Source organism: Plecotus auritus, assembly GCF_963455305.1.
Source record: "Plecotus auritus genome assembly, chromosome: 3".
Taxonomy (NCBI): domain Eukaryota; kingdom Metazoa; phylum Chordata; class Mammalia; order Chiroptera; family Vespertilionidae; genus Plecotus; species Plecotus auritus.
Window position 1 is genome coordinate 18,852,697 of NC_137772.1, and position 23,596 is coordinate 18,876,292.

The 23,596-nt window shown below is 38.9% G+C and overlaps 1 protein-coding gene across 5 annotated transcripts in view; it reads left to right on the forward strand.

The window, feature by feature from the left end:
• RBPMS (RNA binding protein, mRNA processing factor) overlaps nt 1–23,596 on the forward strand; it is a 175,757-nt gene that overhangs the window by 72,330 nt on the left and 79,831 nt on the right. For all 5 annotated transcript variants that reach the window (XM_080658959.1, XM_080658958.1, XM_080658960.1 and 2 more), the window contains exons 2-4: nt 2,486–2,563; nt 6,294–6,332; nt 7,478–7,540. In XM_080658959.1, the coding sequence (XP_080515085.1) occupies nt 2,486–2,563; nt 6,294–6,332; nt 7,478–7,540 (180 nt within the window). The remainder of the gene's footprint in view (nt 1–2,485; nt 2,564–6,293; nt 6,333–7,477; nt 7,541–23,596) is intronic.

The following is a 23,596-nucleotide window of genomic DNA, read 5'->3' on the forward strand; positions in this document are numbered from 1 at the left end:
TGACCGGGAGTTTGACCAGGGGACGGGGCCGGTCAACTGTCCATAGCCCCTCCCCCTGGCCAGCCCACCTGATTAGCCCTATCGGAGTAGTCCGACCAGACCCCACCTGTGCACAAATTTGTGCACCAGGCCACTAGTAGTAAAGTAAAGGATTCACGATAGTGGGGCTGTTTATATCACCACAGTAGTTCTTAAACCCTTACATGCAAGCAGCATGATACATTTTTTTAAATTCTTTGTTGTTGAAAGTATTACATATGTCTCCTTTTCCCCCCATTGACCTCTCCCCACCGCTCCTGTCCCTCAACACAGGCCCTCAACCCCTAATGTCTGTGTCCATTGGTTATGCTTATATGCATGCATATAAGTCCTTTGGTTGATCTCTAATTCCCCTTCCCACCCTCCCCTGCCTTCCCTCTGAGGTTTGATGGTCTGTTCAGTGCTTCTATGTCTCTGGATCTATTTTTGTTCATCAGTTTATGTTGTTCATTATCTTCCACAAATGAGTGAGATCATGTGATACTTATCTTTCTCCGACTGACTTATTTCGCTTAGCATAATGTTCTCCAGGTCCATCCATGCTCTTGGAAATGGTAGGCGTTCCTTTCTTTTTCAGCAGCGTAGTATTCCATTGTGTAGATGTGCCACAGTTTTTTAATCCACTCATCTGCTAATGGGCACTTAGACTGTTTCCAAATCTTAGCTATTGTAAATTGTGTTGCTGTGATCATAGGGGTGCGTATATTATTTCTGATTGGTGTTTCTGATTTCTTGGGATATATTCCTAGAAGTGGGATTACTGGGTCAAAAGGCATTTTTAGTTTTTTGAGGAAACTCCATACTGTTTTCCACAGTGGCTGCACCAGTCTGCATTCCCACCAGCAGTGTACGAGGGGTGGCATGCCATTTTACCATGTACTGTGTTGGATCAGTGAGACGATCTGTGATTTGCACTTTACAACCAGAGCTAATGGAGAGTGTTAGTATTCTAGAAAATATTCTCCCTATTTCTCACTGGGGGCGGGGGGGGGGGGGGATGAGGGGAGAGTGACTCACATTTATTTATATATGTTAACAATTGAGCATTGAATTTTTAAGTAGCAATATGATTTCTAATGAGGAGCTCAATCATATGGTATCAAACTAAGTAGAGAAGAGGAATAGAAAATATGGGGTGAAGCCAAACCCACAGATACAGAGATTAGAATGGTGGTTACCAGGGGCTGGGGGAGGGGGCTATGAGGGAAATGGAGAGATGTTCAGCAAAGGGCACAAACTTTCAGTTATTAAGTTGAGTAAGTTTTGGGAATCTAATGCATAGCATTGTGATTATAATTAACAGTGCTGTATTATATACTTAAAAGTTGCTGAGAGTAAGATATTAAATGTTTTTGCCACAAAAGAGAAATAGTAATTATATGATGTGAACGGAGGCTTTAGCTAATGCTGTGATAGTAATCATTTTGCAGTACGTAAGTATAGCAAATTAACATGTACATCTTAGGCTTATGCAATGTTATATGTCAGTTACCTTTCAATAGAGCTGGGATAGAGGAACTAAAGGCACACAAAACACACTAAAGTAAATAAGTAGAAACAAAATGTATGGTGGTGATAATTCAGTGGTTACGCCCTTGCCAACTGATTGAAGACCAAATTTCTGAGCCAGTGACTTTTAATGTCCTCTGTGGTTAGATCCTACCTGTTCAATTTTTCCCACCTATCTTCCAGAATGCACTGTGCTATCCCCTCTTTATTGCCTTGGTTAGTGCTTTTCTCTGCACCATTTCATCTCACCTTTTATATCTATGTGGTAAGATCCTACCTATCCTTTAAGTTCCTCAGATGTGAATGTGTTTTCTCTGTTCTTCCCAGCTGGAAGTGTGTCATCTGTGAGCTGTATTTTAGCTGACATTAAGTACAGAGTTTGTACCTTAGGCCTTATAGGTATAGATCAATGAGGTCTGCCCTTCTGTCTTGGAACTGGGAAGATGCAGAGTTAGGCATTCTGGCTACTGTTTGGATGTGTTTGATAAACTTTCCCACTTATTAAAATTACTGTAATTATCAATGCAGATGAGGGAAGCAAAAGTTGTGTTGATTTTATTTTTGAGCCACATTCTATTTTCGTTTGGTTAGAGCAGAAGAGTGGTAGATTTTCTGTCTTTATGACATTTTTTTTTTAAGCTAACACTTTAATTATATGGACCCTCTCTTCCCCTCACATTTTTAGGACGAGGCAATTGCTAGTTGGGGAGGAAGTCAATTTATGAATTTAAATCAGCTATCGGCGGTTCACTTTGAATAATCAACATAGAAGAGTTGACTTAATGGCATCTTAACATTAGAGTACTCTTGTGTCATTGAAAGAACAAGAATTAGGTAGGATTCGTGGAATATTTGAAAAAATGTGTTTTTGAAGTTTCAAGTGAGAGCTATTATCTGGATTCCACTCCATTGATCACTTCTCATATTTCTTTTCCAGGTCCGGACCCTATTTGTCAGTGGTCTGCCCCTGGACATCAAACCTCGGGAGCTCTATCTGCTTTTCAGACCATTTAAGGTACCTTTTCTATCTTTCAGAAATTGTAAAAAGGAAACAGAAAGCTTCATGGGGTCTCTTTGGAGGAAGAAATGAAATGCTTGAGAAAGTACCCTATAAAGGTGATATTTTTAAAAGGTTAATGAGCAGTGGGAATTTAACAGCTCAGCCCTACTTTACAGTGTCACTTACGAAAGATGGAAATGGCCTTTTGTCCTTCCAATAGCTAATCTAGACAAGTGTCTTCTTTTACTGATGTGGACATGTATCTGTCTCTTCCACGTAGAACAGCCTTAGTGTCCTCTGACAATTGGGGGTGTTTTTCTAGGTATAGATCACCAAAAATATTACCAATTGCTCATTATGTATTTATATTTCAAATGCAATAATAGAAATCAAGTCCTATCCCTAAGAGATTATTAGTTGAAATAGTTCTATTGGTACTAGTCTTTGGAGGTAGAACTAGGCTTTTATGAATTAGACTAGGAACCTAATACCATATTTGTTTCATGAGAAAAATATCGTAAGTTTCAAATAAAGTAAAAACAATATTGTAAAGTGTTGCTTGGCATAAGGGGAAGCTTTCCTGGTGCTTCACGAAATATTTAATGCAGTGTGACTATTGAGATATAATTACTTTGGAGATACTGAATGAATCTGGAATTGAAAACTTAACAGGAAGTCAGACTAAAGCTGAAATAACCATGCATGCTGCCTAGGCAAAACCTTGAAGGTTAGCCTGTGGAGGATCGGAAAAGGCTGGACTGGGCAAATTGTGGGCTGGAGGCCTTGGCCCTCAAGGAGTGGACCTGGAAGTCATGATAAACTCAGGGCCTGTGTCTGAGCTGGTTGTTGAGGACATGTCAGCCAGTGATGCCAGCTGGGGCCATACTTATGATTAGGCAATGGACCATCTTGATTTTTGGTTAAAGTCCATCCCACTTGAAGCAGGAGCCCAGCCAAGACAGTTTGAGGAAAAGTATCTAGCTTTTTAGGGAGAGGGAACAGGATGTAATAGCTGAAAACAGCTGTGTTAGGAAAGGAAGAGAGAGGATTGAGAAGGCAGCCAGTTATAACCAAGAAAGATAAAATAGAGTCTAGCTTATATGCCAAGAAGGCATCATACAATGACATAATTCCATTCTGACAGACATCCCCTTAATGCAGCGATTTTCCACCTTTTTCATCTCATGGCACACATAAACTAATTACTAAAATTCTGCGGCACATCAAAAAGTATATTTTTTGCTGATCTGACAAAAAAAATGTATAATTTTGATTTATTAACACCGGGAAGCTATTGTTGTTTTGGCTGTTGTCTTTTTTTTTTTACAATCTAAGGGAAAAGAGGTTAGTGCTCCTGACTAAACAGGCTGGTATTACATGTTTTAAAAATTCTTTTTTTTTTTTTTAAATATATTTTATTGATTTTTTACAGAGAGGAAGGGAGAGGGATAGAGAGCCAGAAACATCGATGAGAGAGAAACATCGATCAGCTGCCTCCTGCACACCCCCCACTGGGGATGTGCCCGCAACCAAGGTACATGCCCTTGACCGGAATCGAACTTGGGACCCTTGAGTCTGCAGACCGATGCTCTATCCACTGAGCCAAACCGGTTAGGGCTTAAAAATTCTTACAGTTAGTCTTCGCGGAGTGCAGCCGCGGTTTCCTGCTTCAACAGTGCTTGGACAGAACTCGGAAAAAAAAAATTCTTACAGTTAAAAATCACTGTTTTAATGCAGTAATAATGTTGAGAGGTCAGAAGAAACAGAAAGCTTAAACATGAGGTTAGCTGAGAGGAAGTGGGAAAGAAAGAGAAGATGTTATGGGAAGAGAGTGCCAACTTGATAGAATTTCCTGACTTTCTTCTTCAGGGTTGCAATTTTTACTATCCCTTTTGTAGGATGAGGACATTTTAAGCTAATTGATCTTCTTAATGGACAAAATACTATTGTGTTTATGTTTGTGGAGAGAGATATTCAGCTAGCAAACCCCTTATATGAATTATCTCATTTAATTCTCATCATAATCCTTTAAAGTAGGTTGGACTCATTTATTCAAATGAGGAAAATGAAACTTTGAACAGTTGAATAAATTTTGCTCAAGTTTACACACACAGTAAATGACAGGGCCAAGATTCGAACCCAAGCAGTCTGACTGCCATCCCTGCTCTGAACTACTGTGTGATACTAATTCTCTTCTTGTGACTTGAGAGCACAATATAGTCCTGCCAGTGGTTTGTACTTGAGTGAAATATTCATTTGTCCTTTGCCACTGAGGCCTTCAGGGTGTTTAAACCTGGGTTTTTCAGAGAAAGCACCTTGAAAAAGGAAGAGGCAGGGCTGTGAATCATGACCTCTTTGTCCAGAAGAGCTCAAGGCCTTTGAGGTAAAATGTTTACAGTAGCTAATTGGTCACATAGTTCTATGCTGGGAAGATATGAGGATGAATCAATCCCAACATTCTGCCCAGAAATGCTTCCCTAAAGTCAGGACCCTGCTACATTCCTAACAGCCCTCTTTTAATTAAAGTCCTGAAGGTTGACCCTGGCCTGCAAATCTGTCTCTATACTGATATGTGCGGTGGTCAATCATGTCAAGTGGTGTTTTTTCCCCCTCTGTGTCATCCATCAGTGCAAGCCACCCGCTATTGATTATTTTCAGAAATAAACACACTTTGTTGTCCTTATCCTGAGAAGCCAGGGAGGGGTGAAAGGAGGTTTTGAAAGGGAGTGTTTCTATCTTCCTTGAAGATGAGCTCAAGCAAAAACCCAGTAGGGCATTTTTGTATGTCCCAATCAGAATACCAATATGAAAATTGGCTGATTCAATAAATAAGCAAAAGAACTGAAAAAGAAATTTAAAAAACCTCAACAAAATTTAGCATCACTACCTGTTTCACCTTTCCTGGCAGTTTTGAAATTTTGATGAGTAGGTTCTACCTAGTGCATTCTTTTTTTAAAAAATAATTTTTTATTTTTTTTTTAAATATATTTTATTGATTTTTTACAGAGAGGAAGGAAGAAGGATAGATAGTCAGAAACATCGATGAGAGAGAAACATCGATCAGCTGCCTCTTGCACACCTCCTACTGGGGATGTGCCCGCAACCAAGTTACATGCCCTTGACCGGAATCGAACCCGGGACCTTTCAGTCCACAGGCTGACGCTCTATCCACTGAGCCAAACCGGTTTTGGCATTTTTTATTTTTTCAATTAGAGTTCATGTACAATATTATATTAGTTTCAAGTGTACAGCCATGTTGATTAGACATTTATATAACTTACAAAGTGATCACCAAAATATAGTTCATTCTTAATGTTTAATTATTGTTATTTTATAGCAAATACATGACCAAGTTATCACATACTCTTACCTTCCTATCTTATTAAATTTACCTCCTTCCCTCTTCTAGTTCTATAAAACAAAGAGATCTGCTGTACAGACACCAGTTTCCTGCCATTGCATAATTTCATGAAAAAAAAGGGAAAGAAACATAAAAATGCATGAATTTCAGGGTTTGGTTTCTTTTAGACCCCAAGTCTGCAAACAGACATATGTACACATGAGTGTGTGCATATGTGCCTGTGTGTACAGTTTCCTTTCCTGATTAATTTAAAAGGCATTTGTGAAAGAGGTAGTCAATAGTCATAAAGGATAAAGAACTTATTTTTACTTTAGAAGATGCTATTATAATTTCCCCTCCCCCCCCCCTTTTTTTTGTCTAAGTGTGGTTCTTTTTTATTTTCAGGGCTATGAGGGTTCTCTTATAAAGCTCACATCTAAGCAGGTAAGAATTTTAAACTTGGATATTCATGGTCACTTCTACAATAAGTTTGAATTGACTTTCTTCAGGAATGTTACTAGGGCTCAACATTCTTTATTCCCATTAGGATTTTATTTTGTTGTTGTAGCTTTAAAAGATAGGGTGAGATTGGTTAGGAATTAGCACAGGAAAATGGCTTGTAATTCCATAGTCTCCAGCTAGGATGTCTGGGACTAACCCCAAGGAAGACAAATGTAATGCATCCAGCATAGTTATATTGGGGTTTATTTGTATATTCAAAAGTAATTATTATCCAAATTCACTTTTATTCCCAATTCTTTCCTGTTTGTGTGTGTTTTTTTTAATAAGGTTAAACAGGCAGCCTTTCACAATCGGTATGAGTATCTGGTGATGAAGAATCATGTTCTCTCTCAAACCCCGAATGGAGGTGGTAATCAGTAACCCTGGTAGTTCCTGCAAACTTCTTAAAATTTTCAGCTGTATGCTTTTTCCCCTCTAATGCTGAACACTCAGCATGCTCACCTCCCAATCACTTTTTGACACTCAGTGGGGTTTTCTCTGGTTCATCAGGAATAAGCTATGTTGCAAGTATCCTTCTGGACTAAAAGATATTGAGTCCAAAGGGATTATGACCCCTTTCTCTTCAGTTGGAACATTATGGAATTTGCCATGGAAATGTTCATCTGTAATTTTGATCATGCAGTGAGAGTACGGGCTTTTATCATTGTGTCATTGTAGTCCTGGCACTGACTGTGTACCAGAAGGTGATTCGGTTCTCTTTCTACTTAAAAAGATGAAGAAACTGAGGGACATTGAATTAATTTAGAAAAGTAGAGTCTCTTGACCCAAGTTTTCCTCTATTCCCTTGTTCACTGCTGCTCACCTTCCAACCCCTTCTGGATTATTTTATGATTCTCTAACACCCCAGCTATATGCCCTGGAAGAACCACACTCACAATCCCTTTGATTCATGTTAGAAATTTAGCTAAACCACTGAGTCATGATTCTTCTGGACTGGCTTTCTTATTTCTACACAAATGCCTGTGGTCATTTCTTTATCTTAGCTCTTCACTTTGACATCACCTTTGACCCAGAAAAATAGATATCCCCTGATTTTTTCCCCTTCATATTTCTTTTTCTTTCCTCAGCCTGTAGGTTTTGTGAGTTTTGACAGTCGCTCAGAAGCAGAAGCTGCGAAGAATGCTTTGAATGTGAGTACTTGTGTAATCATTGGGGGGTTTCCTTATGAGGTGGTGGGAAATAGCAGAATCTCAAATGGAAGGAATATGACTTCACAATCCAACAGGAAAGGATTCATCAATTTAATGAGCCCTCTAAAGAGATTTTTTTTTTCCTAGAATTGTGGTCAGATGTGCAAACTATTCAGTAACTTTGCTCTACTCTAGCTTTTGCTGTAAGGCTCAAAATACCTGATAATGTCTTATTTTAGTTCAGCCCAGTCATATCCCATGGGGGTGTACAGCTTAGTTTGGCCATCACTGTGCTCTCAAAGGTAAGCCTAAGCCAAGAAAACATAAAAAAACTTGGCTTTTCTTATTTCATGAGGTTTTATTTTAGGTATGTGGCTTTTTGTTTTTAAACAGGTCATTGTCATTATCCTGACTGATTAAAAACTTGTATATATGGCTTTCCTGAAAGGCATGCTGCATTGGGATATAAGTGAAAATAAACTGTAATTGAATAGACATAGCTGTATTTGGTTTGTTAGGTATCTTGTCTGCCATATGTTATGAAGCATTTATCAGTTTTACCTTAGTAAATACTTTCCCCCTTTGGTATGTCGAAAAACAAAACAACTTAAGGGAACCAAGCTGAGAGAATGTGGAAAGAAGCCAATTTAATTTGGTCCAGATGCTGAGAGCAGACCCTCAGGTGAGGAGTCTCGGTGAAAAGCTTGGCTCCATCCTGCTCCAGGCAATTGGCCTAAGCAGCTGTGGATGAGGGTTGATTAATGTGGCCAAAAGTGTCTAGGGTGCTTCTTGAAAGGAAAGTGGTAACTTAACTAGTTGTACTCTGGGTGTCATGGTGAATGCTTCTGTGAGCTTATCACTGGCCTTTGTGTTGCTTTAGAGCCTACCAATACCCCTGCCAGTTGCTCTTCTGAGCTCCTGGATGCTAAGACAAACCATGCTGAGGAGGAGCTGTAGAAAAGACCCGATGTCCCATTGACTTGGTGGCCCAAGAGAAAGGGGGGTCAACATAACAGTGTCATTGTGACACAATCTTGAGAGGTTTGGGGCTTTGGGAAAAAATTAATACATTACCAGAAGAAATAATTTGCTTGTTATTATTAGATTTTCATGAAAACATACAGGAATGTCTTCAGAATCCAAGAGTTCCAAAGAGCTTAGAATTTTTCTGGATTTGGATAAATGACCTTCTGGTTAAAACAACGGCTCACTTACCCTGTCCTCTCCCGCAGAACAAAATGTAAACCAGTTATTTATTGAGTACCAGTGGTACACACTAAAGCAAAGTGTATAGCTGAATATTTTTACTTAAAAATTATTTCATGATTTTTGTATTACATAGATGCTACCAGAATTTTCTCATAAAAAGAAATTTTAAACTCAAAAATTAAACCACAGTTTCTATTTAAGCAGTGTTTTCTTTCATTCTAACCAGGTGACATCTTTCTAAATTCAGAAATACTTGAGGTTCTTCCAAGTTATGTTAGATGACATTTTTACCAGGTTCTTTTCATTGTTCTTATAAAGGAAGTAACAGCCGTTGAAACTTGCTCACAGAATGGAGTCTACATTGCCTTCCTTTATCTTTGCTAGGTATATGAAGGTGTCACTGACCCTCTGTCTGAAGAACAACAGGCTTTTATTGTTAGTTACCTCTCTCGTCTGACTTAAGGCAACATTCTCTTATGAGCTAGGCTATTAAATGGTCATAGTAATAAGCTGTGATTTCTTGCCTTCTAAGCAAAGTATAGCAATATAAATTCAATTTTTCTTGGTGCCTGAGGGTTATATAATTTAAAATATCAGGTATTGAGCTATGCTGTAACATAATGATAGAGATATTTAAGCCCATCCCTATGCCAAATGGCCCCAGCTCATTGGCTTTTTTGTCCTGAGGTCTGGTTTTAGGTTCTTCGTATGCTCAGCTCTTCTTTTTCACTGGCAATAAGCCTTCCTTTAGTACAGTGGTCAGCAAACTGCGGCTCGCAAGCCACATGCGGCTCTTTGGCCCCTTGAGTGTGGCTCTTCCACAAAATACCACGGCCTGGGTGAGTCTATTTTGAAGAAGTGGCGTTAGAAGAAGTTTAAGTTTAAAAAATTTGGCTCTCAAAAGAAATTTCAATTGTTGTACTGTTAATATTTGGCTCTGTTGACTAATGAGTTTGCCGACCACTGGTTTAGTATCATCCTCTCGCTAATCATTAATTTTGTTTGTTGCTCATATATTAATAACTTGGAAAGAACTCCAAGCAAAGCAGGTCTAATTCTGTCCTGTTCTGTGGACTTAAGGGTAACTGTTAATATTTACCTGAGGAGTATTGAACCTTAGCTTTTTCTGCTCAGAGGCTGTCTTGTGAGTATAGGGCATATATTGAGCTCCTAGTTGACCTCTTTCTCAGTGTTTTAAACTTTTAAGCATAGAGTATTAGAGGTCTTTGTACCTTAGAAATCACTTTATTGTTATAGTTGGGGGAACTGAGACCTAGAGAGAATGGCTGCTACCAATAGAAGTAGGCCTCTTGTATCTTAGTTCTGGTAGCATTGACAGACTGTTTAATTCATGCTATCTAGGACAAATGGCCATGGTCATGTTTGGTGTGTGACTATGGAGCAAGGTGACTTCTCTTTGGAGAGAGAATGGGCCTATCTATATATATAAAAGCCTAAGTGACTGTTCAATTGGTAGCTATGACATGCACTGACCACCAGGGGGCAGATGCTCAATGCACAGGCATGGAAACATGGAACAGACTGATGAATCTCAGAGGGAAGAGGGGAGGGGGAGGGGGAGGGGGGGAAAAGATTAACCAAAGATCTTATATTCATACTAGAGGCCTGGTGCATGAATGCTCCAGTGGGGACCCTCGGCCTGGCCTGCGGGGATCGGGCCGAAACCAGCCCGGTGCACATGCACCAGTGTAGTCCCTTAGCCTGGCCTGCAGGGATTGGGCCGAAACCGGCAGTCTGACATCCCCCGACGGGTCCTGGATTGCAAGAGGGCACAGACCAGGCCGAGGGACCCCACAGGTGCACAAATCCATGCACTGGGCCTCTAGTTTAGGATAATATACTGTATCATGAAGCTGACACATCTCTATGGCCCAATATATTATGCTTGTTTTCAGGGTCATCTTTCCTAATTAGTGAATTAAAAACATATGATGCTAATAGCTATTATATTTTCTCCTCGTGTCTTTTGTCCAGGCAGTTCTCTTAAATGCTTTTCCTCAAATTTCTTTGGGGAAAATTCATTTTGTAATGTTTTCTTTGATTGTCCTATTAAGAAACTTAAACCTCAATTCAGTAAATCCCTCTATATGGAATAGTTCATAGTATTATGAACCACTTATCCATGTTGGAGAGATTCTTTTCTTATGATTTCTGTCTTGGTTACTCTCTGATTCAATTATTAGTATTAGTAATTAGTCTTTTCCCATAGTGACTGATTTTTGAATCCATTTATTTTCTTCCATTTTTGTATTATGCTCCAGTCAATTTGATAATTTTTATGGAAAAGCTCCGATTGAATTGAGTGGCAACATTGAACTTGTATCAGGGGATAAATCCTATCTTCTAAGTTAAGTACAGTATATTTTGTTTTTATAGCAAAAATTCCCAAATTAAGCTAAAAATAACCCACACCCAGGCTTCCCTTCAGGTTATCTGTGTTCCCATTAATCCTCATGATTAGAAATCCTGTTCGTTTTTTAAACTGGCAGCAAAGTATCTGACCTATTCTTCATCCTCCACACACATTAGTAATTTCTGTACCAGCAGCTTTCCATTTTCCATACTAATGGAAGGGGGAGATGAAAACCTAAAGTATCTTAACTATTTTTATGATTTGTTTATAATTTGGGAAGGTAGATTAAATACAGAGTTAACGTGGTGAGTAAAAAATTGATTTTTGAAAATTTTAGGACGAAACACAGGAAGCAAGGTAGGTCTAATGATAAAGACCCTGAGCAGAGGTGAGATTAAGTCATCTCTGGCTATTCCTAACAATTGTAAAGACCCCATATTGCTGTTGTTGCCTAGCTGAAATCATGTCTGAATATAAATAAAAATGATTAGTAGTTAGCACTTCTGATCAGCAGGCTCATCGTACTCCTTGCTTGTGCACAGTTCCTTAATGAGCATCATCTTACACCGGTACTTGGGAATTGCTCATCTGAAGTACTTGAAAAGATTGTGTGTATATTCTTGTGTATATGTACCAATTGTTTTATATCTTTCCTCCCCTATTTTTAAATAGTTGTTATGAGGGGTAGGTAATAGGACTAGAGAAGTCTGATGTTCTCAAACTATGTACTGCAAATTGTCTTAACTAAACATTGCTTATGCTAGCAGTACTTTGCTTTACTCTCAAACTAGACTCATTAATCTAAGTCAGCAATTTTTCAACCTTTTTCAACTCATGGCACACCTAAACTAATTACTAAAATTCTGCAGCACACCAAAAAAATATATATTTTTGCTGATCTGGCAAAAAAATAGGTATAATTTTGATTCGTTCACATTGGCTGTTGTCATTTTTATATTTGACAATCGAAGGGAAAAGAGGTCAGTGCCCCTGACTTAATAGTCAGGTATTACATGTTTTAAAAATTCTTACAGGACACTAGTGGAAAATCGTTGATCTAAGTCATCTCTAGATATCATTGCACCCCAAATCCATTGAGTCCATTGACTCACATGCTATATAATTTGCCCTTTAAAAAAAATGTTTTTCTTTTTCACTTACAGTTGACATTCAATATTATATTAAAGTGTATAGCACAGTGGTTAGATATTTATATAATTTATGAAGTGATCCCCCAGTAAGTCTAATACTCACCTGACACCATGCGTAGTTATTACAATATATAGTTTGCCCATTTAAAGTGTACAATTAAAATTTTTTGGTATGTTACATTATTTTTAGTTGTGATAAAATATAACAAAATTTGCCATTTTAATGATTTTTAAGTGTACAATTCAGTGGCATTAATTACATTTGCCATGTTGTACAACCATTGCCACTATCTATTTCCAATACTTTTTCATCATCCCAAACAGAAACTCTAACCATTAAGCAATACATCCCCATTTTTCCTTTCATCTAGCCCCTGGTAACTTCTTATTGTTTTCTGTCTCTATTAATTTGCCTTTTCTAGATATTAAAATATTTGTCCTTCTGTATCTGGCTTCTTTCACTTAGCATAATGTTTTCAGGATTCATCTATGTTGTAGAATGTATGAAAACGACATTCCTTTTTTGGCTCAGTAATATTTCACTGTATGCATATACCACATTTGGTTTACCCATTCATCTGCTGATGAAATTAGGGGTTATTTCCACCTGTTATTGATCATTGTGAGTAGTGCGTTGGTGAACATTGGTGTACAAGTAGCTGTTTGACTAGGGACAATTTCTTTGGCTATATACTTAGGAGAACATGAGTCATATGGTAATTGTATTTTTAGCTTTTTAATAATCTTCAAACCTTTCCATATTGTCTGCACTATTTTATATTCTCACCAGCTAAGTTATGAATGTTTCAATTTTTCCATATCCTCACCAATACTTGTTATTTTCTGTTTTTGTTTTTATTATAATGAACCTAGTAGGTGTGAAGTGATCATTGGGTTCTTGGTAAGTACTCCTGACTGATTTCAGTAGTGGATTTGAGTTCTTCTGGTAACTCATGTGACTTAAAATGTTACTAACAAAAAGCATTTAGAACTGTGATGGCAGTTCTAATTAATGGAACTGTTGACCTTAAATATTTACCTGTTAATAAAAGAAGAGAGGGAAAAACCCAACCATTGGATGATCCTTTTAATAAGATAAGACTTGCATGCTGTATGTAAAAGAATGCAAAACTTAAGACATCAGGGAAAGGTATTTTCTCAAGGTCTATATAGACTTTGGAATAAAGAGATGAAAGCAACTGAAGAGGAAAAAGCAACACAGCCTTAATAGTAAGTGGAAAATGAAGAGGAATTGAGGATATATAATATTAAATTATTCCTTGACTAGAGGCCTGATGCACGAAGATTCATGCAAGAATGGGCCTTCCTTCCCCTGGCTGCTGGCACCACCTTTGCTCCAGCCGGAGCTGCCTTTCTGCCTTCCCACGCTGCCCAGTGGCCCTGAGCGGCTGAGGCAGTGTGGAACGCCTGTGTTGTCGCCATGGTGACAACACAAGCGTCCCGCCCCCGGCCTCTCGGTGCCTGCATATGCAAATGAACCCACCATCTTTGTTGGGTTCATTTGCCTACCCACTCCTGATTGGCTGGTGGGTGTCACGAAGGTATGGTCAATTTGCATCTTTCTCTTTTATTAGTGTAGATTATTGGAGAAATTTATTGATTCAACTGTGTGCATGATAAAAAGAAATTTTAGAAAAATATTTAATAATTTGTAAGAAAGCACATTGAAAAGGTACTTGATAGTGTCACATGTTGAAAAACAACTTACATAATCAGGAAAACTTCACTTTTTTCATTTCCATAAGTTCCTGGCATTGAGGTAAATACTATAGTTATTTACATCTCACTGATTCCAACCTTTCATATAATTTTAGTTTTGTTGAATAGTTTGAGTTCTCCAACTACTGAGTTTCTAAACAGTTGGGCATAATTAATTCATTATTCCTATACCAAGTTCCTCATCTGTGAAATAGGGGTATTGTTCACTTCCAAAGGTGTTAAAGGGAAACTACCAAGCAGAAACACTTGGAAGTGCTGTAAATATGAACCTATACCGTGAATACACTTTCTTAGTCCCAAGATACAGCCGTAAAGTGCTGATACAAACTCTTGAGTCCAGAGGGACAACAGGGCAATTGAGACAGGTACTGGCCACACAAAGACGTTTGGCTTTGGTTTGACAGAGGTCTGGACAACAGTTTCTGTTTCTTGTATCACAGGTTTTCCTGGCAGGTTGTGCAAGTTAGGACTTTTGATCTTAATATTTGTACAGCTTGTGAGTTAGGTGAAGTATTTCCACTAAACAAAACCTTTTCACAAACATAAGCTTCAGATGGCTTACCTCAACTTTCCCCTTACCAGGCATCATGTCAGTATGTTTCTTATCAGTTTTAAAATTTTCTCCCTAAATTTCTCTTAGCCTGTTGCTCAGAATGGTTGAAGAGGCCTAATTAGTGTGATCCCAGCTGGGACTTTTGGATGGGAAATATGCAGGGCTGCCAGATGAGATCATGAGTCTGATCTGGTGTTTATCTGTTAAATCTGTTTATAACTGCTTACTCTTGACTTGCAGAGTTTTAAGGCAGCCATTTGACGTCACTGGGCTGGGGGCTGTGCCTGTGCTAGCATAGTGGCGCCATGATGCAGGGTTGTTGGACTCCTCTTTTTCTCAGCAATTGCATGCCTTTTAGGGCTTGACAAACAGTTCAGTCCAGCTTGAAACAGACCCCCCCCCCCCCCGCTCCCACCCCCCGCCCGTGCTCTGCTCTCTTTGTGATGGTCTTGCATTTTTGGATTGTTATAAAGCCTCCCTAGAAACGGTACAATTCATAATTTTAAAGTTTTTCTGAAAAAACAAATGAAGGTGAATGTGAGGTATTTGCTAAATTCCTAATTAGTGTCTTTGCCTTAAGAAAAGTAGGTTATTTAAATCTGTTAAGCATCCACATAGGAAACTATAAGATACAATGCTAGTAAAAGAAATCCTAAGGAAGTTTGGAGAAAGAATGGTAGCCAGAAATGTTAGCATCATCCTTTCCCCCAGGAAATGGACAGAAAGAACCACAGGTTCTCACACATAAACCAGTGTGTATTCCAGTGGCAAGTATATGTGGAAATCTCAAGTTCGCCCAGCTCTTCTGTAAGTAAAGTAGTTCATCAAATATTACATGGCTATGTGAAACTGCCCTCAGACTTTGCATTTTGCCTTTTTTGAAGGATCTACTTGTTTAAACTTAACTAGATTCCCTTTTTGAAGGGAATCTCATATTGACCCTGCCCTTTTTCCATTTTTCTTCAGGTATTTTAGAAATGCTGAGAATCTCTTTGCCCCTATTGTAAGTGAAAGTTGAAAGTGTAGTTAGTGTTTGTGGAACATGATGAAGTGCAAAGAAGTGACTTATTTGCTAGAGTTCCTTTTGCTAAGAAGCCAAGCCAGTTCTTAAAACCAAAGATCTCCACTCTCTAGGTCATCCACATTACTGATTGCTCTTCAGTGCAGCACATTGTGGCTCCTTAAACTCACTGTCTTTGTTGTAAAATCAGTCTTTTACTTATTAATGAATGATCATAACCATCACTATGACTAGGGCCTAGAGAGCTCCCTCCCACATTGGCCTAATGTTTCTGATTATCTACTTAGATTAGAACTTGTGGCCCACAAAGCTGAAACTCTTTGTCTTACTCTGTAATTGGAATGAATTAGAACATTTTCAAGTCTTAGAACAAGTCTTGAGGAGTGGGAGTGGGACTTACTCCCCTTAAAGTGGAATAGGGTATATTGAGAGAACATACATTAATTATTGTACTCTTATTTTCTTACAAGTATATACAGTATGAAGTATTTTTTTTAATTTATACTTAAATGTAAACTTTTCTTGTTTTAATAGACATTTAATAAATATTACACGGAGCCTTAGCTGGTTTGGTTCAGTGGATAGAGCATAGGCCTTCGGACTGAAGCGTCTCTGGTTCAATTTGGGTCAAGGACACATGCCTGGGTTGCAGGCTCAAATCTCCAGTGTTGGGCGTGCAGGAGGCAGCCAATCAATGATTCTCTCTCATCATTGATGTTCTTATTTCTCTCTCCCTCTCCTTTCCTCCCTGAAATCAATAAAAATATATTTAAAATAAATAAATATTACATGGAAATATAAAAAAATTTAAAAAATGAATCCTAAATAGTTAAGGATTTTTTAATGTGTAAAAAAGGAAGACTAAATAGAATAAATGCTTCTATAATAGAAAAAATATATCTAATGCATTGTAAATATGGGGAAAGGAGGAATCCTATATAATAAAAGAGTAATATGCAAATTAACCATCACTCCAACACAAGATGGCTGCCCCCATGTGGACACAAGATGGCCACCATAAGATGGCCAGCAGGGGAGGGCAGTTGGGAGGGACCAGGCCTGCAAGGGAGGGCAGTTGGGGGGGACCCAGGCCTGCAGGGGAGGGCAGTTGCGGGGGGACCAGACCAGCAGGGGAGAGCAGTTAAGGACGATGAGGCTGGCAGGGGAGGGCAGTTAGGGTGACCAGGCCTGCTGGGGAAGGCAGTTAGGGGCATTCAGGCTGGCAGGGGAGCAGTTAGGCATTAGTCAGGCTGGCAGGGGAGTGGTTAGGGGTGATCAGGCTGGCAGACAGAAGCGGTTAGGGGCAATCGGGAAGGCAGGCAAGCGAGCAGTTGGGAGCCAGCAGATTGTGAGAGGGATAGGCAGTTGGACATCACTCTAGGGGTCCCAGATTGGAGAGGGTGCAGGCTGGGCTGAGGGACACACACCCCTGTGCACGAATTTTGTGCACTGGGTCTCTAGTTAAAAAAATAAAACAATTCTAGTGAACATAATTTGATTAATCTAGGATCTTAAAAATAATAAAATTTGCTATAAAAGGCCAATACTTATAGAATATAAATCAGGAAATATATTTTTAAGACAAAGTTCATCTTCTAAAAATTTTGTGATAAGTTTCAATAGAGAACATTTTGAAAAATTGAGTGGTACCTTGAGTAACCTGGACAGTGCATAAAAGAGTGTAAGTTTTATTTTCTAGCTGTTGTGGAGCAAGTTAATTTAATATTTTTTTGTTAGTCCTCACCCAAGGATATTTTTCCATTGATTTTTAGGGATAGTGGAAGGGAGGGGGAGAGGCAGAGAGAGAGAAAAATCGATTTGTTGCCTCCCACATGCACCCTGACCAGGACCAGGGATCAAGCCTGCAACCGAGGTACATGCCCATGACAGGAATCAAACTTGCAGGCCGATGCTCTATCTATTAATATTTTGGTTTGTTTTGTTTTAAAGATGAATGTTTTAAAATTAAAAGGTCAACATAATGTCCCCAGAAAATGTAGTTGGATCAAAAATTTCTGGTGAAAACTCATAACTAATGGTTCTCTTGTAATCATTTTAATTAATTTTGTCCTTTAGAGTAAATCTGGAAATGTATTATGGGAAATGAAAATAAGTTTAAAAAGAAAGGCATTTACATCACATTCTCAAGCAGAAATTTTATAACAAATGAGCAAAAACGAAGTATAAAGCCATTTCTGTACTTTCAAAAATCAGAATAAAATTTAGAATTTTCACAATATTACAGCATAATTTTTCATAGAATTTTGGTTTGCATTTAGGAGGCCAATGTAATGTACAAATAAAGGACCAATGAATAGAAGGCAGAAATGACTATTCAAGGTTACAGGTCATGGATACACCTCAATGAAAAAAACAACCAGGCTGTTTACACATCTTAGAATTCTAAATAAATGAGTGACAAAACTAATGGAGGGAAGGCTTTTAGGCTTAGGGACATTCTAGGTAACTATAGTAGAAAGACTTCCAACACTACTGTGTCTTGTTGGTTTTGTCTGTAGCAGTGTTCATCAAACTGAAAATATACCTTAATACAATCCTAAAAATCACTGATGCTAAAAATGCATTGTATATTTTATGTATTAGGGTAGTTTTATGTATTTGTGCACAACATTAAGTGTTAGTGTTTTTACCTGTGAAAAGGTATTAAATTTCTAAGTTGAGGCTAAGAGGAGAGCAAGGAAAATGTCTTCTTGGTAACAAATTATGTCTAGGGGGCTTTCTGGTCAAAGGCAAGGTAATAATGGTGTTAAGAGTCAAGCTGCTCAAGTTCACATCTAGGTTCTGCCACTTAACTGATCTTTTTCATTTACTTAATTTACACTTATTTTATTATGAACATTTTATGTTTATTAACTATTTGTATTTTCTTTCTTGTGAATGATCTTCTCACTGGGGGCCCAGTGCATGAATTCGTGCACCTTGAAAGGAACTGTGGGCCATGAGGCTGCGGTAGGCACAGGGGTAGGTCTTGGGCAATCCTCCGTGCCCCCGCCCAGCCCCTCCCGCAAAGGCCCCTGGTTCCCTGTCTGCCTGCAGCCTCGTTGAAGGCGCAGAGCAATTGGGGCTGGCAGCAGCAGCGGGTGCAAGCGGGGCCGGCGCCATCAGCGGGTGCGAGCAGCAGCGAGCACTGGGCAGAACTGTGGCGCGTGGGAGCGAAGAATTTTCAGTAACCACCAGAGGCTCACCCCGATGACAGCTACTGGCACCCTGCCTTCGTCTGGTGCCCCCACTCACCTCCACCATCCTAGTGCAGCTGATGCCCGCCATGGTCCGTGCATGCCCCCTGGTGGTCGGCACACATCATAGCCATCAGTTGTTTGATTGTTCCAGTTGTTCCGCTGTTCGGTCTATTTGCATATTAGCCTTTTATTAGATAGGATTAGCATGGTAAATATTAATGACTTTTCCAGATTTTCTTCTTTTTAATTTTTAAAAAACTTTTATTTTTGCTCCGGCTGTGTGGCTCAGTTGGTTGGAGCATCATCCCATACACCAGAAAGTTTTCGGGTTTGATTCCTGGTCAGGGCACATATCTAGGTTGCCGGTTTAGTCCCTCATTAGGGCTCTGAACCAGCAACCTTAGAAAGCAACTGGTTAGTGTTTCTTTCTCACATCTCTCCCCACCTCCCTCCTTCTCTCCCCCTCCCTACCCTCTCTTCCTCTCCTTTCCTCTCTTTCCAAAATCAATACACATATCCTTGTGTGAAGATTTTTTAAAAATTATTTCTCAATTACAGTTTACATTCAATATTATTTTATATTAGCTTCAAGTGTACAGAATAGTGGTTAGACAGTCATATATCTTACAGAGTATTCCCTCCAGTATTTCTAGTACTCACTTGGCATCATACATAGTTTTTACAATGTTAATGACTATATCCCCTATGCTATACTTTATATCTTGACAACTTTTTTATAACTACCAATTTGAACTAAAAAAAAAATAATTATTTAAATATTTTTCAATTATAGTTAACATACAATATTATATTAGTTTCAGGTGTACAACCCAGTAATTAGACATATAATTTACTAAGTGATCATCCCAATAAATCTTGTACCCATCTGACACCACATACATCATTATTCCAGTATTATTGACTGACTATATTAAGTCATGAGAACTTTATATTCTCATGACTATTTTGTGACTACCAATTCGTACTTCTTAATCTTTTCACTCTTTCCCCCTATCCCCAAACCCCTCTGACAACCATCAGTCTGTTCTCTGTGTTGATGAGTCTGTTTCAATTTTATTGTTCTTTTATTTTGTTCTTTAGATTCCACATATAAGTGAAATCATATGGTATTTGTCTTTCTCTAACTGACTTATTTCACTTAGCATTATACTCTCTAGGTCCATCCATGTTGCAGATGGTGTCACTTACTGATTTTAGGCTCTTATCTGAGCCTTAGTTTTCCTCCTATTGATAATATTTCAATGGTTAAGAGGATCAAATTAATTAGATAAGTATTTTTAAAGTGATTAGTACTCAGTAAATGGTAAAAATTCTGATAATTGATGGTGATGATAACTTTCACAAAAGACTGATTTTTATTCCTAAATCCCCTTTCCTACATACTGATTATATGTAAAAATATAGAGAATACCAAATTCTACTGGGTTCTGAGTACTTCTAAACATTGATTTGTATTATAATGTAATTAATGGTAAACTGACTAAGTAGTTCTTTCTTGGGAGCTTTTCAGGGAAACAAAGTTATAAATGTCCTTAATATTCCCAAGCCTTCTAAATATAGAAAGCCCAGCAAACACACCTGCATCTCTCATTTATTCTATCCAGTTAATCATGCACCTGTCTTTCTCTCTTTAGGGTTCCACTTGAATTGACTTAAAACCAAAGACTCCTACATCCATTCTGTATAAGTTATTTTATCAGCCAGTGAGTTTCCTTAGAATTTATCGTCTAAACAAGCTTTTTTTGTAGAGGGAGTAATTCAGCCTTAGTTTTGTAAATGGCTTAGAGGTGATGTATTGGAGTGGAGGAAGAGTGCTGATTGAAATTGCTCAGAGGTGAGATCCATTTTGACTCACTTTGTTTTGGCTCCTTGTAAAGCACAGGAAGTACTTTGTAGTGAACTTCCAAAGTTTAGACATCACTGTTTACATTCTTTTCAAATAACTTGTATCTGAGCCCCAAATTTTTGTTTGGAAAGAGCTTGCAAGCCATGTGATGGTCTGTCCTAGAGTTCTTTTAAAATAGGTTTAAGGAACAAATGCTACCCCTTTTCCTTATTTCTATATATTTAATGCATTCATCGGAGAACAGATTTCCTGCCTGTGTGTTGATTTATCTGTAGTGATGTTAATTATTGACTTTGAGGACCAAATAAATAATTTCTTGGTGTATTTGGCACTTGTTTTTATACTGAGTGAAGTTGAGGATATAAAGCAGTTGACATCTAAAATATTTTAAATTTTTTAAATTTAGCAATTTTTTTAAAGAATTGCCATTATCCTGTTATGCAGATTAAAAATCAATAATTAGAATACACATTCTTTTTATTTCCTCTTGGCATTTAACTTAAGACTAACTTTAATATTAAGATTTGACATTAAGATGACCTGAACTTGACTATGCATGCACAAATGTGGGAGATTCCACTAGATTCTGTTGGGAAGTGGGGCGTTAAACACTGAAGAGCTGGCAAGCAGAAACAGGGCTGTTAAAATATACTAAGAGGCTTATTGTGGCCTGTGTCTAATCTATAAATGGAAATCTTATAAAAATGGTTTTGGAAAATTTAGGCAACTGTCTTTTTTCAATTGCAGTGTCTGTTTATATCAGCACTGTTTTTCCTCTCCTCTCTACCTAACCCCCATATCTTTTTCCTCTTCTACACCAGTCACTAATAAAGACTCCAAGTAAACTTTGCAAAATGATCCTTAAAGCATATACAGAAAGTTAAGATGGGTCCTCATGATCTAACAAACTCTGAATGCTAAAAGAAGAGTGTGCTAAATGCACTTTATTAGCCCGTCTACATCACAAGTAGGACTTATTCTTTGTATGCTTTTCTACATAGACACAAGAAATACTTGGTTTTATAATTGAGATTTTATATTGCACAGTGTTAACATATCGCAGTTCATTTCGTATTTTCACGCATACATACATACATTGTCTTACTTTGCCTGGCATGCACCTAATATGTGTTGAATAAAGAAGTAGGTCAGCCAAAACTGGTTTGGCTCAGTGGATAGAGCGTCAGCCTGCGGGCTCAAGGGTCCCAGGTTCGATTCCAGTCAAGGGCATGTACCTTGGTTGCGGGCACATCCCCATTAGGGGGCGTGCAAGAGGCAGCTGATCGATGTTTCTCTCTCATCGATGTTTCTAACTCTTTATCCCTCTTCCTTCCTCTCTGTAAAAAATCAATTAAAATATATTTTTTAAAAAAAAGAAGTAGGTCAGCCACCTTATTTTTAATAATTGGAAGATGAGTGTGTAATTACTTATAACTAGAGGCCTGGTGCACGAAATTCAGGAGGGGTGTCCCTCAGCCCAGCTTGCACCCTCTCCGATCTGGGATCCCTCTCACAACCCAGGACTGCTGGCTCCCAACTGCTCGCCTGCTTGCCTTCCTGATTGCCCCTAACCGCTTCTGCCTGCCAGCCTCGTCACCCCCTAACCACTCCCCTGCCAGCCTGATTGATGCCTAACTGCTCCCCTGCCAGCCTGATTGTCCCTAACTGCCCTCCCCTACAGGCTTGATCACCCCTAACTGCCCTCCCTTAAAGACCTGGTCCCTCCCAACTACCCTCCCCTGCTGGCCTGATCGCCCAAAGCTGCCCTCCCCTACTGGCCATCTTGTGGCAGCCATCTTGTGTCCACATGGGGGCAGCCATCTTATGTGTCGGGGTGACGGTCTATTTGCATATTACTTTGATTAGCTAGGATAGAGGCCTGGTGCACGGATGGGGGCCAGCTGGTTTGCCCTGAAGGGTGTCCTGGATCAGGGTGGGGGTTCCCTTGGGGCATGGGGCGGCCTGGGCGAGGGGCCTGTGGTGGTTTGCAGGCCAGCCACACCCCCCGGCAACCCAAGCAGAGGCCCTGGTATCTGGGATTTATTTATCTTCTATAATTGAAACTTTGTAGCCTTGAGCGGAGGCCTGGGCCGGCCAGGGTGTGCAAGAAGCTTGGCTTCCTTCATTGCCGGGGAAACCCAAGCCTCCTGCTCGCTCAGTGGCTGCAGCCATCTTGGTTGGGTTAATTTGCATACTCGCTCCTGATTGGCTGGTGGGCGTGGCTTGTGGGTGTGGTGGGGTATGGTCAATTTGCATATTACTCTTATTAGATAGGATAAGTCTTATCCTCAAAGTGCCAACACCATCCTTGAAACTTTTAAGTTTCAACATCAGTAACCTTTTTACTTTTAAAGGACTTGTATTGTCATCTACAAATGAGCTATTGGATATGTGATTAGTAAGTATCTAAAAACTCATTTCTTCCCAGTTTAATCTTGAGTTTTGTACATTACACAAAGCTGTATGAGCACATGTGTGACCTTTATGAATGAAAGTGATGTTCTCAATGTTGCCATCCCTAGGAAAATAGATTTAAGTTATTTTTGTTGTTGTAATTGATAATAAACAACCTTGCCTTTTCATCAGATATGCTCTGTGATTAAAGATGTATATTTTCTACACTGGCTTGATTTAATAATATAGACTATAGCTAAGAATAGGATTGTGATTTCTTTTGTTGTTAGTTTTCTTTTTCCTCGGTGCCAATCTAGCTGATTTAAACCCATAATCTGGACTTTACAAAAGAGCTGAACCACATACCCTAGACATTATTCACATGTTCACATTGATAGAACATGTTTTATTTCATTTTATTTATTTATTTTGTTAATCCTCACTTGAGGATATTCTTCCATTGATCTTTTTAGAGAGAGGGAAAGACAGAGAAAATCATCAATGTAAGAGAAGCACATCGATTGGTTGCCTCCTGCATGTGCCCCAA